At 41.2% G+C, this 18889-nt stretch overlaps 1 protein-coding gene across 1 annotated transcript; it reads right to left on the bottom strand.

The window, feature by feature from the left end:
* Positions 1-552: 552 nt before the first annotated feature.
* map1b (microtubule-associated protein 1B) lies at positions 553-18365 on the bottom strand. The gene is made up of 7 exons (XM_078272117.1): positions 18048-18365; positions 15789-15890; positions 10509-10591; positions 9551-9691; positions 4006-9157; positions 3640-3878; positions 553-2871 (listed from the first exon to the last, which is right to left on the bottom strand). Exons 1-7 carry the CDS (start codon positions 18232-18234, stop codon positions 2716-2718), a joined length of 6060 nt encoding a protein of 2019 aa, XP_078128243.1. The 5' UTR covers positions 18235-18365; the 3' UTR covers positions 553-2715.
* Positions 18366-18889: the final 524 nt, after the last annotated feature.

Here is an 18889-nt window from a genome sequence, read left to right as displayed (position 1 = left end):
ACTCTCCCTCTCCTCCTGCTTCACATTACCAGCTGATTAGGGGGCGTTTACTCTTTTAGTTAAACCAACCAGGTTTAGCCACAATGTCTATAGGCCAATCGCATTCCTGCTGTCAATATTTAAATGTTTTCCACTCTGTTGCTGTCAGATCTCATTTCAGTGTGAGTCGTTGTGGCCCTCCTCCTCCCCGTTCACCTCCAGTTCATCAATTCCAGCTCCCAGGTCTGAGCTCACCAGACCACGCTTGTCTTCTCATTTCATCCAGATCTCAGCATCCTCTGCATTCATCCCCATCACCACTAGTGCCTAGACTCCATCAAGGGGGTATGTTACATACTCACAGCTTCTTAGCCCCCCTTTAAATATGATGACATCACAATGGGAATTCGAAGATGTTACGATGGGGGTGTAATCACCAAAGACTATCATTTACCATTATTGTGCACACGTCAATAAATAATTGTTCACTTAAAAATGAGGTTTTTTTTATTTTTTATAAAAGACAAATGCACAAATCTTTATTTTTTCACAACAGATTTTATTGTGGTTGTTTTTGAATGTTTGTTCTTTAGTAGTGGTTCCTCCTACATCAGATTCACCATGTGGGTAGAGGAAATATTGCACACAAACATCAGAAAGCACTAAGGAATACTTTCACTTGAAACTAATTGCTATAAGTTACATATGAGTTTGGGGAAAGGGGCAGAGAGAATGCAAGGTCACAAGACAAATATACCACACAGCTGCAGACAAACATTACTAAAGTTCTCCCAAGAGAAAGGTAAGGAGAAAAAGGCAGAGATAAATAGACAGAGAGAGAAAGAGAAGAAGTGAAGAGAAAAAAGAGAGAAAAGAGAAATGTCAGTTCAAGAGAAATGTCAGTTCAGAGTTGTTGTTAGTCATGGTGTTGGTCTGAGGTTCCCCTGCAGAAAAACCTGGTCTATAGTGTATATATAGTGTCTATAGTACACCTGACATAATTTCAGAAATATCTGGTGAGCTTGTTGAGTTGATTGAATAGCCCAGTATCAAAGCCTGTAATCTCCAGTTGTGATTTGTTAAATGTTTGTCTAGAAGGTGGCCTGTCAAAGTTGATCTGTGGCATCTGTACTGTTAGTTTGGTTTGTGTCATGTATGTGTTTAAAGTGACTAGTTTTTGTTTTACATACGTTCATTTAAAACACGTAAGCCACTCACTCTCACCTCTGTGTGCCGCCCCTCTCAAGACTACGCCTCTACTGGACGCTGTTACCTTTTCATCCCAGCTAGAGAGAAGTTTTCAGCCTTAAACCTGAAAAATCTACTGTACTGACCCTAAATCAAGTTGTATATCGATGCCAGTGCACATTTGTACGCCATTTGATTTACTGTAAGATACAATTTCATGTCACAACTTGCAAAAATCATAAAATGGTCCTTACATTTATTGAGTTAGCCTAGCCCTGTTGTTCTTAATGCAAGTCTGAGCAAAATCCCCATTAAAAAAAGAGAAAAAAAATCTTATCATTCATGTCTTCCAACCACTCCGTCGACCACAAAGCTATTTATAATTATAGTACAATGCTTTAGAAAAACAAGACCTTTTAAGGTTTATGAAAATATCCTGCCTCACCAGCTTTACAATGGGAAAAGACTAGATCCCCCATAACTGAATGACTACATTGAAAACGGGCATAAGAAATAAGATCCGATTTTTCTCTTATTTAAATAAACTAAATAAAACAGACAATCTCAAATAAAAGGCGATCCTCTGAAAAGCATTGTGGAAAATGATAAGATTTTACACGTGGCAAAAGTAGCAAGGGAGAGCATTCTGAAGCAACTTCCTGTTGCACCGTGTAAAAGGCTATCTGGACAATCAAGCAATAAATTAAACGTAACATAATAAATTAATGTTCATACATCAGCAGCAACATTTCCCAGATTTAAAACCCAGCCGACTTAAAAACATACGGTTTCACAATGGTAGGGGCACTTTGTCTCACCCTTGATGAATATGAAGTCAAACATCATATTAATGCTAATCAGTGTAAAACATCCTATTAAGTTAATTCATATCTACCATCATTCAAGTATGTAACAATTTAACAGTCCTTTTAGAATTGACCTCTGGTGTGTAGTTACATGCCCAATCTTCTGCTAGTTGCACCAGTTCTTATACATTCATTTTGACTCCCCTAAGGCAATAACAGAAAACATGTTGTCTTATCCTTTGGTGTGGATAACGGCCATTATTCAAGAATATACCATATGCAGGGATGTTTTGTTCCTTGACAGCAGTTAAATTGATTAAAAGCTCTCATGTATTTTGATCTGGCGATGCAAAAGAAATGCAATACATCAACAACAACATTATTATTTGATCTGTATGAGAGTTATCTTAATTGGACAATGATAACGTGGCTAGTTTTTTGTTTCTAATTTCTTCCCAGCACAATCAATGTATACCTATAAATCAGATAACACCGTGTTGATGTCTTACTTTATATAGAAAACATTGTCCTTTGCATGGAGCCCCTCAAAGCTAATTTGTATTAGTGTTATGTCCTTATTGTAGATTCTTTTTCAGGGTTTAGTACACAAGAAGTAGCATTTTAGCATATAAGTGTATACGTGTTTGCTTAGGTTTTATGCTACATGGATTTGTTTTACTTCTCAAATAATGATCCCTCTCATTATCAGTCACTAGGCCCTGTGATCGCTTGCTGAACAGGCCTACATCTCTATCTTACAAGCCGGGAAGGACTCATCCTGCATGACAACAGTGCTGCTGCTGGCCAGGACCATGATGTTGAGCTCCTGCTGCTTGTCGTGGGTCTCCTGGTACCACTCCCTCATCACATCAGTGTCATGGGTTGGAATCAGAGTGACCTGACACCAGAGAGGAAGGAGGTTTCTAAGTTCAAGCATTCATAGAATTCAAGTATTGTCCGTACAACCAAAAATATTTCTTTGTCTTTCTGTCTCTTCTTCCCTTTTGATGTTTGCATGCAGAGTTCAGTAGTATTACCAGCAGGGTTTTAACAGAGAAATGAAAATATGAAATCTTATTTATGTTAGTCTTTTAAATTGTTGGCAGGAAAATTATTTGAGGCTGGTTTATTCCAATTTATTTGTTTTCATTTACCCTTGCTATATACTACATTCCAATCTAAATGCAAATGTGATGAACAGAGGACCATACAGCCAGCCAAAGTTAATTTATGAATCATTACAAAATGTGACCATAACCAATAAATCTATTGAATATTGTCTTTATATATTCAAACCGTTCCTGGCACCCTGAAGTTGGGGTGGTGGCATTTACAAAAAGGACTTATCTCAAATAGAAGCTCAAACTTGTGACTTCACTGTCTTTATGTCAAATTAAACAAAATAGTTATTATACATAGGTTTATTTGGTGTACAATTTGTCTATTTTGTTATTATTTAGTTGTGTGGTCTTGTATATTGTGGTTATTGTGTCATCGTTTCTTTTTTTTGTCTGGGTGGGTGGTGAGGATGAGTATGTTTTGTATGTTGTTTAAAAAACCAATAGAAAATTGTTAATCACAAGAGAATAAAACAAAATAAAACATGGAACTCCTATAATCTTTTTTTTTTTTTTTACACTATCCCATCAATCAGCTTAATACTTACCTGCATATTGTTTCCCCACTGGGCCTTTCCTTCCAGCACTGCATCAAGGACAGCCCTACTGGGCTCCTGAGCTGTCTGATCATTGCCACTGACCACATAGTAAGAGGAGCGCACCCGCTTAAAGAACTCTGCATCCACATTCTTGGCATTGCAATGATTAGGGATGTAAACCAAATCCATGTACATGGGAGGGCAGTTGGGCAGAGATGCCCCACCTGATACCTTTCCACTGCCAGTACCTGAAAGAGGAAAAAAATATATGATAAATTCATGATTCATGATATTGATAATTTCTCAACAAAAGTGGGAAAATGATGTGAAGTAGTAAAGTGATATAAATGATGGCAATAAGTAAATAGTACTCACCTGATGTGGCACTTTTTACAACTTTGGATGCAGAGGTATTGGTTGCATTTTTGGCATCTTTCCCTTCTCCAACACTCTTCTTTGGAGAGGAATTCTTTGTGTCCTTCACTTTTGATAGAGCACTCTTCCTGGTTGGCGAGGAAGACTTTTTCAAGAGCTTTTTCTTCTTGGGCTTTTCTTCTCCATCTGTATTTGCATTGTGGAGGTTTTCTTCAGCCTTGAGGGCCTCTGGGTCCACCATGCAGACATCATGGTGGCCTGAAGATGGAGCAGAGTCCCTGAGTGCCACCGGAGGAGGGTCGACATGCCTGTAGGTCAGCGTTCTGTCAGTAGGCAGAGTCTCAGAGTCGTCTTCAGAGTCAATGTTAGCATCTGCTGTAATGGAAGGGCACTCCTCTGTCCCTGGTGGAACATCTGAATCTGTCTGGGAGGGGGCTGATTCACTGATGGATGTGGGTGGGGTCTCCTCACACTGCTTGGCAGGAAGTTTACCTCCTGGAGGTGGGGGACCTCCTCCTGACTTGGCCAGAGGCTTCTCCTCATCCATGGCCTTCTCTTCATTGATGAAGTATTCTAGAGGGTTAGGGTTGATGAAAGATGGGGACAGTTCTGTCTTGGGGTGACGATACTCACATGAAGTGACTAGGCAGAGGTCAACATCTGTCTTAGATGGAGCAGAAGGGCTCTTCTTCGTGGAGTCTGGGTCCCTGGAGCCACAGGCAAAATTGTAATGATGCGGATCAGAGGAGAGAGGTAGATATGATGGAAAGGGAACTTTGGGACTCACAGGGGATTTTGCCTCAGGTGTAGAATCCTCACATTTAAAGGGATTAGTCTCCTTTACCGGGGAAACGGTTTCTTCTTTTGAAAAGGTAGAAGGCGATGATGGGGAAGCAGCTTTGGGAGGTGAGGGTGACTTGTCATATTTCTGCTGTGTGTCAGATTTATTAATAAAGCCCTCCACAGATGGTGAAATTAGGCTGGTACTGTCTTTAGCTGGGAGACCCCCTAGCACTGGGGATGGCTCATTGGAATGGGGAGAGTGGGTGAGAGAGGATGCCTTTGGGGTGACAGGAGACTTATCTGTCTGCTCAGCCTCGGCATGTAGTATCTCTGTCATCTGGCATGGGGTTGTCACAGAGGGAGTGGACAAAGATGCATCTGATGGGGTTGCAGAAGTGGCAAGGACTGAATCGCTCTCATCAAAAAACAAAGGCTTCTGCACTGTGGAACTACGGTCTTCAGGTGGTCTTTCATCTGTTCCATCTGAGGGGCTGTAGTCAACCTCAGTCGGGCCATTCTTTGTAGCATGTAAGCTGCCTCCCACAGATGGATGCTCTGGAGATTGCTTACTAAAGTCCAGAGCTAAGGAGTGGTCAGGAGACTCCTGGCCAAACTCTATTGACATGGTGGAATGCTCTGGTGATTTTGTGTCCTGTGCTCTGCTTCTTGTCTTTGGTGAGATATCTGGGGAGATAGACATGGGTCTCGGGCTATCTTCCTTGGATGGAGAACCTTCAGCCTCCTGAAAGGTGGTTGGGGTCTGAACCACGGAGACAGACAGAGAGTCATCTACTTCTGTTGAGTGAGGAGAGCCTATCTCAGCATGAAGAGAAGGAGAGTCAGTCGTGGGTTCTGGCAAGGAGTTGGTGGCCAGCGAGGCAGTGGATGCTGAAGCTAAATGTGAAAATGTATCTTCTGCTACCACCTCCTCCAGAGGGGTTTCTGACTTGTCTGATGTGGTACCCTCTGAAATGGACATTATACTCTCGTCTTTGAAAGCTGTGAAAGGATTAGTGTCTTCGGGTTTGGTCATTGGTGCTGAGGACAAGACTGAATCTCCAGTTTTCTTATGATCAATATCAAAGAGTGACTTTTCCATCTTTGTTGGGGAATCAGATTCAGTTGGATGTGGGCTTTTTGGAGAGGACATCACTCTCTCTACAGCGGAGGAACTTTCTGGTTCTGGCTCAATAGGCTCTGGGGTACCTGTATTGGAGATATCCTCTTTATCACTTGTGACCTCCACAATTACAGGACCCTGTGCTTCGTCTTCTGACACAGGTGGTAGAGCCCCTGCTCTCTCATCTACTGGTGACTGATAGTAAGGTGTGTGACCAGAGGACTGAGGCGAGTTAGCTCCTTCCAATGTCTTGTCATCTGGGCTAATGGAGGGATCAGCTGTTGCTCTGGCACATCCTGCCAGTGTGGTGGACAGCTCTATTGGAGCAGCAAATGATGGATAATCAAACTTGTCCTTGTGGTCCACTGAAGGAGAACGTACAAGAGGCAATGTTGTTGAAGTTGAACTGAGTCTAGCAGAGTCTGTGTCGTACTTCTCACATGGCTCTTGAGCTGTTGCAAACTCTTCAGCTTTTTCTTCAGAAAGAAACCCCTTATAGAATTTATCCTCTTCTAGTGATGAAGGGGGAGATATTGTGGAAGCGGAGTGGTTGTAGTCCTGGCCTTCTGTGGCATCACTCTGAGAGTGATCTGACCCTGGCATATCCTGAAGTGGAGACAGCTTCTTTCTGTCAAACTCTCCAGATGCTGATGTCCCAAACCTGCCAACATCCTGTGAAGGAGATTCATCATTGGTGTTTTCGTCGCTCATAATGTCTCTAGGAGTCAACATCTCATCCATGGGAGTAGGCACACTGGATATCTCAATGGTGGACTGAGTGTGGCCAGAGGTGATAGTGTAATCCTCAGGGGGTTCATCTTGATTCTCATCATCCGAGGCTGTTGAGCTCTCAAAGCCAACTGGAACCATTTCGTCATGGATAGATGCAGCCGGAGAAACAGGTGAGGACACTTTGGGTGAGGCTGATAAAAATAGGTTATGTTTCTCTATTTCTCTCTCACTTGCATGCTGATCTTCTACATTTTTGTTAGTCACATCCTTCTTGTCTTCGACACTGTCTTCTGGTTTGACTTCATAATTTTTCTCTTGGTGTTCATCTTCACTGGGAGTAAGCTTATCTTTATCTGGTTCCACTCTCTGTGGTTCATAAACTTCTTCGGTCTCTCCCTTCTCTTCATAATCCCCTCCCTCTGATGTCTCTTCCATCACAGTGCCTTCATCTTCAAACTTCTCACTTACACTACCATTGCCTTTTCCCTTAAGAACTTGTTCTTCTGGAGTCTCTTCGTTGTCTCCTTCAGCCTCCGTTGTGGTTATACCCTCATCCACAGACTCTAATGCCTCAGGTGACTCTTTGGTTTGTATTATTTCTTCATGGTGGATCATCACAGCCTCTTCTTCCTTAATTTGTTGCACAGTCGCATCATCCTCCACCAACTCTTCAGCTCTAAGCTCCTCAAAGTCCTTGGTGAGGTCCTCTGGTGTGGACATCAGAGATCTTACTACTTCTGGATCCTCTGCAACAGCAGCTGCACTTGCTGCAAGTTTGTCACTATCCACCTTTGTCTCCTTCTTTGTCACCTTTGCCTTTCCTTTCTCTTTTAACTTTGACGGGATTCCTGCATCTTTCTTTGAAGCACTGTCTTTTTTCAGAGGTTTTGGTTTTGGTGCTAGACTCTTTTCTTCACCCACAGTCTTTTTTATGTCTTTAAAGGGCACCTTGACATCTTTCTTTTCTTCCTTCTTCTTCATAGGTGAGTCTCTTCTGATATCCTTTTTTATAACTTTCTTTGCCTCCTCTTTCTTTGCTTTTTCATCCTTTTTGACCTCGTGTTTGGGTGTATCATCTTTCTTTGCTACATCTTTCTTAACCTCCTTTTTCTTTTCCACAGACACCTTGGTCTCCTTTTTAACAATCTTTTCAAATTTGGGTTTTATTTCAGACTTCTTTTTTTCTGGAGTCTCATTTTGGGCTGTTTTCTCCGCCTTTGCTTTCTCAGGTGCTTTTGCCTTTTCCTTTTTCAGCGGGGCCTTTTCTTTTTTCTCAGTCTTTGGTGTTTTTTCATGAGATGATTCTGCATCTGTCTTTGCCTTTTCTGGTGCTTCCTCCTTTGAATCCTTCCTGATGCTTTTGCTTGGTGATGGCTTTGGGGTAGACCTCAGGCTCTCTTTGCTGTCTGTTCTGTGTTTCATCTTTGCTTGCTTTAGTGTTGGTGTTGACGGCATATCAGAAGACATTGCTTTTTGAGTGACAACTGGCTGCTTCAGGAAGTCCAAGTGCTTTAGCTTTTCTAAGCCTTCAAAGACGTGATGCTGGGTGGCATTTCCAGGAAAGAGAACACGCACAACCTTATCTAAGGGATTTGCAGGGTGCCACACAATGAGTGAAGAGATAGAAGTCAAATAAGAGATGGGGAACTCAGATTCTTTTCCATTTGGCAGCAGAATGGAAGTGGTGTCTTTTTCACTACCTGTCCACTGCTTCATGAAGTGCTGCATCTCCTTGCTGTTCCTTGATGGATTAAGCACATACATTTCAAGCTTCCCAACACCCATTTTCTGAAAAAGTATGAGTGGTTCTATCGTGTTTCCAACAGGCCTCTGCAAAGGCTCTAACCTCAAATTTAGTTTGGTGAGGAACTGCTGAGTGAACGCTGCCTCCTCAACATTCCTCCGCACTCTGTAATTTGGTTCAGGGTTCTCCAGGTTTTCAGGAAGATTCAAAAACACAACACCAATATCTGGAGAAATCATGTTCTTCACCCAGTCACTGTTAGCTGTCGAGCCCTGTGACTGCTCCTCCTCAAGCTCTGCAACCTTCCTCTGCAGCATGCTATTGATGCCTGGCAGGTTGTCGTCACCAATGTGAGTCATGAGGATGGAGTCCACCCGGTCTAGATGTCTCACCAGCTTCCAGAAGCAGGACTTCCTGTCTGAGCCACCGTTAATGAGCATGTTGAAGCCATTGACAGCAAAGAGAGCAGAGTCACCGCTACCAGCAGGGAAAATGTAACAGCATGGTTTGGAGAGTTTGAGGAATCCACCTGAGGTTGGTGGTTCTAACATATCAAAAGGAGATGGGATCTCTACTGATTCAGATAAATACTCTGTGAACTCTGAGAGGCCTTCCATTTCAGGGAGTATGAGAGTGGAGTTTAGTTTCATGTTAATGAAGTCCTGCAGGTTGTGTTTGTCTAAGTTGGAGTTTTTCCACTCGCCTTGTTCAGGGCAGGACAGTGTTAGGTTGGCTTTGTTTGCCGGGTGAATGGTGCTGAGCAATTCACCAATCTGTGCATGAGAAAAATGAAGTGACTTTTTTTAGTGAATTTTTAATATGTCAGAGTCCGTAATGAAATGAATAGTGCATTGTTTCAGTGTTTGTATATCTACACACCTGTACTGTATGAATGTTTTAAGACTATTGCAACGCTAAAATGGGAGCTTTTAGGGAGGGCAACCACCATGAATTTTTTTAAAGGGTTTTCCTGACAAAAATATAAAATGTTCTCATTCTATAAAAAGACAATGGAAGCCTTCCACTAATGTAAAATATGAAAATTGCCAAAAATCAAAATTTTAGTTTTTTCATGGCAACAACATGTGTGTATGAACATGTGTAAAACTATCACATTACAGGTCAAATTTGGGTGCTTACAAAAAAAAATCATCATGTTGGCTCACCTCTTGGTCAGTGAATATGTCTATGAAGTTGAAGAAAGAGAAAGATCCAGACTGAAGAATTAGTTCCCCACTGTTTTCAGAGCACTGCCCTGAGAGAATCAGAAGCTTGTGTCTGGCAGTGTCTGAGATCATCAAACGAACCTGAAGAGTAAATGGACAATAATTTAAAGTAACATAGAGAAACACTTATTTATTGAAACTATTGATGATAATATTAGCCTACTGGCTACAGAGACAGAGAATACAAAGCCTTGCTGCTGCAGCAGCTTAATGATTAGTGTATTTAAATCACTCACTCAAATCCATTAGCTATTGGCTGATTTGTTCCCTCTGCTAAGGTTGCTTTCACCCCTCTATCTCTTGCCTCTCCCACTCTTTCTGTTGGTCTTTTTTTTCTACTTCAGCAACATCAGCTGTTCTGGGCGGCTGGCCAGGTCAATCCTGCTGTGCTGTGAGATATTATTAATGCACAGTTTGACTGCAGACATGGCTGGGGTGGGGAGGAGGGTGGAGGCAATGCTGAAGAGGAGCAGTGACACAAGAGAAAATCTTGTGTCATCTATGCTTCTGACCCTCCCTTGTCTTTCTTCTCATTAAAATGCAAAAAAAGCTTTTCTGCAATAAAGAAAGGAAAAGGCTGCACTTGTTATCCTAGCGGTAAATGAGGCATTAGTCCTGTCCCTTGAGCTCCTAATTGATTATATATATTTTATTCCAACCAATAGCAACAAACAGCAGTTCATATTAGGGTGGATAATTGGCCAAGCATGGTTGAGAGTCATGGCTGAATAATAATCCTTTTCAAGCTGTAATTGCTTTGTTAATGTATATTTATTTAATGCATCTGTGAATCATCCCTCTTTGATAGGAGGATGGACGATACAATACCAAGTTACAGAATAAGGAAGAGCTTATAATAATATAACAGATTGTCAACAACAGCTATAGCTAATTTTACCTCAGTACTGACTGCATCATCTGAAGGGTTGATAAGCACCACCGTCTCCAGGATATTACTTTTATGGTGAAGAATTCTCTGCCCTGTAAAACAAAAATAGAAAATAGTTAGAAATAAAAAAACACCCCAAAACATGAAAGTATTTATTTTACTATCACATAAGAAGAAAACCAGAAAATATTCACGCTGAAAAGAAGGGATGTTTTTTGGATGTTTTGCCTAGAAAAATGATTCAAATGATTAATTGATTTTCAAAATACTTGCCAATTCATTTGACGATTGACTAAACAATTAATCAACCAATCGTTTCAGCTCTATTTAACTTCTGACAAACATAACAGACGCACAATATTGTGTGACAAGATTATTTACACACAATTTCAAAAGCCCTAATAATTGTTTGTTCTCTCTGTATAATGGGGAGTATTATAGGCCTAGAGTTTAGCCCACCACACTTTGCCATTTTCCCCTCATAATACAGAGCTGTTACATAGAAAATTATCAAAAATTAAAATAAAAATAAAAATCAATCATCCTAGGTTTCAGATGATTGATTGTGATAATGACTTTGTTTCCACTGTGTAACATTCTGTGAAAAAGACAAACAAGAATGTGTTCCGTGTTAGGTTCAGAGGGCAGTGGGGTGTTGCTTGGATATATACTTTAAATTCAGAAGAGTGTTCCTCGTCTCCAGAGACGTGATACTGCAGCAGCGACATATCTGGCTGCTGGGCCGATTACTCCATATATATTTCATATTGCAGATTCTCATTATGGAGCACATATCCATTAACCCCGCTGCCGCCTCCTCCCAGAGGGCTCTTTCATTCAATGCTGGTAATAGTGAAGTGGCTTCTATACAGTACATGACTATTAGTCTCTATAATATTCTGGGGAGTTCAGTAATGGTAGAAATAATGACTCTTTCCCCACTTGTCAACCCTTTAGCAGTTCCGATGTTGTACTCCATTTTTTTTATGGAGTTAGTTGTCTGGAGGGAATATTATTCCTAGTGTGACTTTGAGCTTTCATATAAATTCAGTAGCATGGCAGAGGCATATGTAAATGTCAAAAACAAACCTTATTTTTCTGCTTTTTTGAGTGGGGGGAATGGGATTTTTTTGAATAAGTCCTCCAAACCATATGACGACATAGGTCATTTATTATTATTATTCCTACCCTCTAATACGACCCATCGGAGAGTTTCATAAATTAGCACCCCTTGCGTTGGCAGGAAATACGACCAATAGGAGCGTTTTCCGTCCTTGTATCTAAATATAATGGAAACACGTCATTCAGGCTAATACAACCATCATCAAAATCCCAGTTGACTCTGGGAGAAACCAGCTTCGCTAAGATTTGTTCTGAAGAGACAGCAGTCTCAGAGTTTTCAGTGGTCTGTGAAATGAGATAGAAATAAATCATGGAAGTCTATCATTCATCCTGTCATGCTACTGTACACAAGCTGCTGCTAATGTACTAGAAAAGCATTTTTCTTTGTTTGTCTCTCTGTGGGTTATGCCCAGCTTACCGGCATTTCATGTGATGAAACAGAAAATAACAGAAAATAAGTAGTACATGTTAAGGACTAGTGAAGCATGAGGCAGTCACTGTGACCACCACCATCACGATGCCAAATTGCCGAGTCTAAGCCAACTTGTCAAAAAATGACAGATTGTACACTGGGGCTTGCTTGACCCTGACAATTACCTTGATCGTTGTAAAAATCCTGCATCTCTGTCTCAGTGGGAGGTGAGTTAATGTTACATGCATCACTGAGCTTATGGCTGAAATGACCAGCCTGGCTGCCACAGACTGAACCAGACAGGGGAATATCAATGTGGATGGCACCACACCAAAAATAGATCAGTGGAACAACTGCATTTAGTGTCTCCTTCTTTTTGCTAAAAGGACCTCACATGTAATCAATTGTATCTCCACAGGTGGATGCCGTGTGTGTGGCAGCAACCTTTTCCTTCCTGTCATGTCATTTTTTTAACAGAATGATTGATTGGTGCATTGAGCAGCAAAGATGGGGGCTGCTGAGCACAGTTTTCAATGTCATTTGTTCCCGTGCCCCCACACAATCGGATTAAAAAGAGAACTGGTATACATAATATGTCTGGTCATGGAGCTGATGGCACTACCACTGCTGTTCAGCCAGCTGAATCACAGAACAATCACCCGCGTCATAGAATTAATGCCTCGAAATAACATTCAGTTTTAAGCTCATTAACAGCTGTGATCTTTAGGAATTAGCTTGTCGATACAAATGAAAACCTAATAGGAGAAAGACAATAATTTTTAAATTTTTATGCCTTCCCACCGCCTGTTTCTTTCCCAATTCCTCCAGCTAGCCCTATAAAAGATAATGCAGTCAATGCATCAATCAATCAATCTGCTGATTTACAGCTACAGAACTAACCAGTGACGTCAAGAGAACGCAAGATTGTATTTGTGAAAAATATCAGGAGGATCTTTATCTGGGACAAATTCATTTGTAAAGGTCAACACAATTCTTAATTACTATTGATCAGAAGCTGCAATGTTGTCTTCAACAATCTTACAAGGACGGTCTTGAGTGGATTTGTGGTTTAGAGAGAGCCTTTTCAGGCTTCAGTGCTGTCTGCAGTGAAGGCAGAGTGCTGGGAAATCTATACGTAATAAGAAGTATCATATATCCATCAGGGAGACACCGGGGGTCTCCTGTCTTGCCCCGTTTTCCCTCCCTTCCCCTCTTCCTCACTGAGGGGTCCAGGCTTCCTGTGCACTGGACCCCGCAGTGTGATGGATAGCATATCATCTGTCAAATAGACAGACAATCACATTCATCGTCCTACGCCCGATACTATCTGCTGGTTTGTGTTTTCCTGTAAGCACAGAGCCCCTAAACAATAAACATAACATACTACTCAACTGATTTTTCTTTTCTACAACTAATATGAGATTGTACCTTCTATAAAGACAGCAGCTCAGCATCCTAATCAACCATCTTTATCCGGAAAAATTACACTTATTGTTTGGTTGGGCTCGACATTTTGAGAAATGCACTTTCTCGCTTTCTTTTTTTAGAGTTAGAGTTAGATTAGAAGATTGATGCCATACTCATTTATCTTTCCAGTGAAAATCCAATAGGACTACAGACAGCAGCCCATAAACTTAGCTTAGCATTAAGACTGAAAACAGGTACGCCTGGCTCTGTCCAAAGGTAACAAAATCTTTATATGTCATTGTTTTTTGTGCAGATTAAACAAACACGATGTAACGTGTTGATCAGTAAACTTTGGAGATGCTGGAAGGCAGATTTTCTTATCTTCAGACAGCGCCAGACTAGTTGTTTCCCTAGCCTGGCTCTGTCTTTATGGTAAGCTAGCAAAGCAGGTGCTGGCTGCATGTTCGTATTTAGCATCTAGTTCTCAGAGAAGAAAGCAAATAAGCGTATACCAAGTGTGGAGTATTGCTTTAAGCTGTTTCTTTTGTGTGTCACACATAGTGATTCAAAGGTAATTCACAAGTTTAGATTTAACGTACACTTCTATGAATGAATTAAATATTAACTTTAAGCAGGTGTACTGCACTTAATAAACATAAAAAAAATAAAAGCCCTTCACAAAGCAGTTCATGTATTAAACGTTCAAAGGACAAAGAAATCCTCCCCTTGAGAAATAGACTTGGCAAAAATCCTGAGACGTAGAATATACAGTAACAGAACAATATTATTCCAGTTTTACAGCTTACACAGCGTTACCTCATAGTCTCGGCTTCATTAGTTCACTGATCAGAACTGCAGTTCTGTTTCTGTCGCAGCTATCTTTATCCTCTTCTTTCCTCCTAACCTACTCCGTCTTTTCTCATCCCCCTCCCTCCATTGCTTCCCATGTTTGCTTTTCTCTCATCCTCTTTCTCTTCACAGCCATTCCCCTCACCCTCTCTGTTCCCCTCCCTTCTTTTTTTTCTTCCATGGACAGACACTTGCCACTGGGGATTCTGCACTGCTAATTACTCCCGAATCAACTGCACATCTCGTACTGGGTTGCAAGGCAACAGCACACGGAGGAAGAAGGAGAGAAGAATGGAGAATGGGAAAATGGGGAAGGCATGGTTAGATGAAGGGAGTGGGGGTTTGGAGTCTCTTTGAATTCTATCTATAAAATCTCCATGTTTCACATCTCTCTCAACCTATTGTATTTTACCTCTGTAAAATATGAGATCTGATACTACTGCATTGAAATAAATCACCTGATTTATACTGCAGCAGCAGCAGCAGTTGTTTGCTGGATCAATATATTGGGAAGTATTTAGCCCTGCTGGCCATGTCCAATATGGAGCAATGCCAAGCAGAGGCTTTAACTGCTGTTGACTGTCAAGGCCATACTGCCCACTGGCAGACCTCCCTGCCACACTGGATCTCTTCCATCTCTATTGAGCCTCTCCCTCACCTTGCAGCTAATATAGCTTTATAAGTACCATGCAACAAAATGCTGAGAGGGCGTATCCAGGGGCAGGTAATAAAACCCCTCTGCTTAGTGTACTGCATGGAAGGTATAGCTGACTGCGATGTGATAGTGTACTATACTGCTGAAAAGTGCAGCAGGAATGTCATTTACTCAAATATACTGAACTACAGTTTTGAGGTAATTGTACACAACTTGAGTATTTCCATTTTCTGCTCCTGCTTAATGTACTTTTTACTCCACTTCATTTTTCTGACAGCAGTAAATACTAACTTATTTTGCAGATTATTTTTCATACATAATAAATGCAGATTTTAAAATGATATTCATTGTTCAGTTAAAAACAGTCTCTCTCCTCTGAGGTCATTTAATATCTGGAATTTAAGTTTTGTATTTCCTGATTAGATGTTTATAAAGATGGAGGAATAATTCAACTAATTTCATTTTGAATATAACATTGTTTTTTAAATAATTCTAGTGCCTCAACCTGCCACATTGTGCCTCATTTTTAACATTTACATTTAAAACAGGTTGAAATATTCATGTTTGGATTCCGTTTTAGACAGAAAAGTATATATAAAGTGGGTGGTTTTGCAGAATAACCTGGCCATACTAAAAATAAAGAACTTAAAATCACCCCGACCAACCACAACATGAACATTCTGCTATCAATGCATCACTTTTAAAGGAGTATTTTAAAATTGTTGTAGTATTACTTATACTTAATTAAAAGATCTGCATACTGGAAAAGTGGGTCTCAGTTTTTTTTGTGTATGCATAATCAGACGGCTAGTGTGAAGTTAAGTGTCTTTTATTCCCAGTTTACCTCTGACATCTGCAGAGAAACGAGCTGAGTGTCTGGAGACAAACAGCTTGAGTTCCTGGTCCAGGTTACAGTCAATAAGGTTGGTGTCCCATGAGCGGATCCCTGCAAGATAAACAAACACACACAAAAATCAACAACAAAATAAAAAAAATAAAAATCAAGGAGCAAGAAAATATGCCAGCGAAGGAAAAAAAATATGCTAGCTCCGGTGTCTGAAAATGAATCAATGCACGCAGACAACACGCCGGAACTTGGCAACAGGTCTAACAAATGTGCAAAGTCTCACTCTCACCCCCGCACGCATGCACACACACACATCGATTTCACTGATCCTTTTGCCTCCAGTTCATTGGAAAATCTTCGAGTGTACGTGCATAAACGTGTTACAGGTTTGGCGCAAGAACATTAATCTATAATAGGAAATATCTATAGCCCTGTTTTTGTTTTGCCATGGGCCAGACACGCTGGTAGCCTCCACTCAGCTGAGTCATGCTGGTATCATCCTCTTTTCATAATCATGAATCATGCACAGTAAAGGCCTGATGAAGGCATCTGGGAAGCTACGTGATGACATGAACTGGGAATGGAGACAAAAGGACTTAAAAGTGTTTATCTGTGAGGTAACGAGTCGGTAGACATAAACGTTTATTTCACTCACAATATTACTTGTTGAAAGGGTATTACAACAGAAGACCTTAACTGAAAACAAAGGGTGTGGCAATAATATGACAACATTCATCGATTAACATGAGCAACAGTGATGGAGATGATCAAATGTAGTTTCTCTTGATAAATGTGTACAATAAGCTACTGAAGGAGCAAGAATAATGTCACATGGTAATACAAAATAGATTAGACAAATAAAAAATAAACAAAATACAATTAAAGGATATCAAATCTACAATTCTACAAAAACTGAGCAAACTCCATCTGCTGAGGAAAACTGTGTTTTTTTCTGCAAGGTCAATAGTAAACTTCTGGTCTCAATATCTATTTTTCCAGGGCCAACATGATAATCTATATTGAATTAACATAATAACAGAAAAGTAAACTGTGACTCCGACAGGTTAAACTCTTGTTAATGGGTGATCCTAAGGTGAAACCTAAAAGCAAACACATGTGATGCTTTCCTCTTTCTTCTTTCCTCCTGCTTCACTTGGTTTTACACCCACACAGTAGCCTAACAGCGCCATATTGTCCTCCTTCTTCTCCTCTCTCACACAAACAGTGCACTCGAGCCAGGGAGGCAGACAACTACAGCAGCTGTGGCGTTTCTAAAACGCCCTGCTCACTTTGAAAATCGTTCCTTGTGGCTTTCCGTAGGGACCGCAGTGCGGACCGAGCCACGCCCACCAGCCGGTGAAGGGTGAGAGAGCTGGATGCGGGATGATGATGATGATGATGATGATGATGATGATGATGATGATGATGATGATAGAGAGATGTTCCCACGGGAGGAAAGGGAGATTTACTCTATTACTATTCTGTTATTATAAAAGCAGCCATGTCTGTCTCAAAACACAAAGCGTATTTATTCAGCTTTCTTCCACAGCGACACAAGCAGAGAGAAAGCTGCTGCTATAGCTTCCCGACTGTAAACTGATGCATGGGACCCTCAGCTCTCCTGAAACAAAAGCCTGACGCACCTGAACATAAAGCCCTGGCAAGGTGCTGCGGGAGGGGGAAAAAAACACATCAGCTGCACTGGAGCCAAATAAATGCCATACGCTGCATTATTGACGCATAGTCCAGATTTAATGCTGAATCATTGCTGTCGGCTTTTAGGACCTGGCCCACGTGTGTGGCTGACAAGAATTGGGCCTACTGACATTAATATGATAACCTGACTGAACCAAACTGCTTCTCAACACAGTGGATGGGATACAAGGAAGGTAATTTACCTGTAGGTTAAATGATAGACAGGATTTGGTGAGGGGGTAGACAGGATTTGGCTTCAGCTTACGGTGATGTTACTGGGAGGGGCTGTTCAATCCCCTATCATAAACAACATTACCTCTAGTGCAAATCGTTACCCAATAAACAAGGTTCAAATGTTGTTAATGAGCCATTAATATGCGTAATTCGCTCAGGCGTAATGAGCGTAAATTATTGTTGCAAACAGGTGTATCAGCAGCCTATACGTGACTTTTACAGCAATAAGACGAACTTCTAAGCTATATCTCTGTTCAAGTTCTTATGAAGATGTTAAGCTCAGCTCTCGGTGGCATATACACCTACATCACAAAGCTCCATTCTCACCTTTCTCTATGTCCGCAATGGCACACTTGAGGTGATCCTCCGTTATGATCTCCCCGATAACCACCAGCAGGTAAAATTTGTTGTCGTTGAAGTGCTGCGGGGGGCCGCTGGAGGATGTCGGAGACGTCCCGGTTTTGCTCTGGCCGCCTAAAGTCTCCATTTCTGCAGATTCTACCAGGGTGGCCATCCTCTCATCTGTCTCTCTCTCTCTCTCTCTCTCTCTCTCTCTCTCTCTCTCTCTAGCACCAGTATACGCGCGCAGGATCCCAACAGCAGCCTCCTCCCTTTATTCGCGGCGGAGACCCGGAGTGGTCTCCAGACATACACAAAGTGGAGTCTTGATAGGAGTGGCCCTAGCTTTTTATACCAGCAGACACTGTGTCATATTCAGTAACCGGGGAGAAGAGGGCGCCAGTTGTTTTTTTTTTTTTCGCACACTCACTCCACAGCTGATGTCATTCGCAACGAATCAAACGCTTCCGGAAGTCACTGAGATTTGATGCTTTGTGCATATTCATCATTGCTGGACTCCTTAGTACTTGTTACGCCCATAAGGTTGATGTGGTGTGGAGTACTTTCACTCAAGAGTGTTTTTTGTTTTAAACCACTGCACATTCAAAATAAAATCAAAAGCGGTTTTAAAACCACTTTAAACCAGAGCACTCTTTAAAAAAAAAATAAAATAAAAAAAGACTTGATCTAAAGAGGTATCCAGGGATCTGTAGACTACTTGAGTATGCTCTGCTCAGGAAAAGCTTCATAGGTGATACTCATGCAGATACTATTGATTTTTTTTTATGTCAGAGATTGAAACAAAATCCATAGCTCAGCTATGGATTTTG

The sequence above is a fragment of the Sander vitreus genome, chromosome 16 (genome assembly GCF_031162955.1).
Source record: "Sander vitreus isolate 19-12246 chromosome 16, sanVit1, whole genome shotgun sequence".
Lineage (NCBI taxonomy): Eukaryota > Metazoa > Chordata > Actinopteri > Perciformes > Percidae > Sander > Sander vitreus.
The sequence above is the reverse complement of the archived record's forward strand: the minus strand, read 5'-3'. Positions and strand labels throughout refer to the sequence as shown.

What these genes read in the sequence shown, in the direction of transcription:
- map1b (XM_078272117.1), bottom strand. Translation starts at nt 18,234, where the DNA reads ATGGCCACCCTGGTAGAATCTGCAGAAATGGAGACTTTAGGCGGCCAG. An exon ending in ATGATGCAGTCAGTACTGAG is followed by an intron (nt 9,692 to 10,508) that starts GTAAAATTAGCT and finishes TTTACTCTTCAG; the next exon opens with GTTCGTTTGATGATCTCAGA. An exon ending in AGTGGGGAAACAATATGCAG is followed by an intron (nt 2,872 to 3,639) that starts GTAAGTATTAAG and finishes CTCTGGTGTCAG; the next exon opens with GTCACTCTGATTCCAACCCA.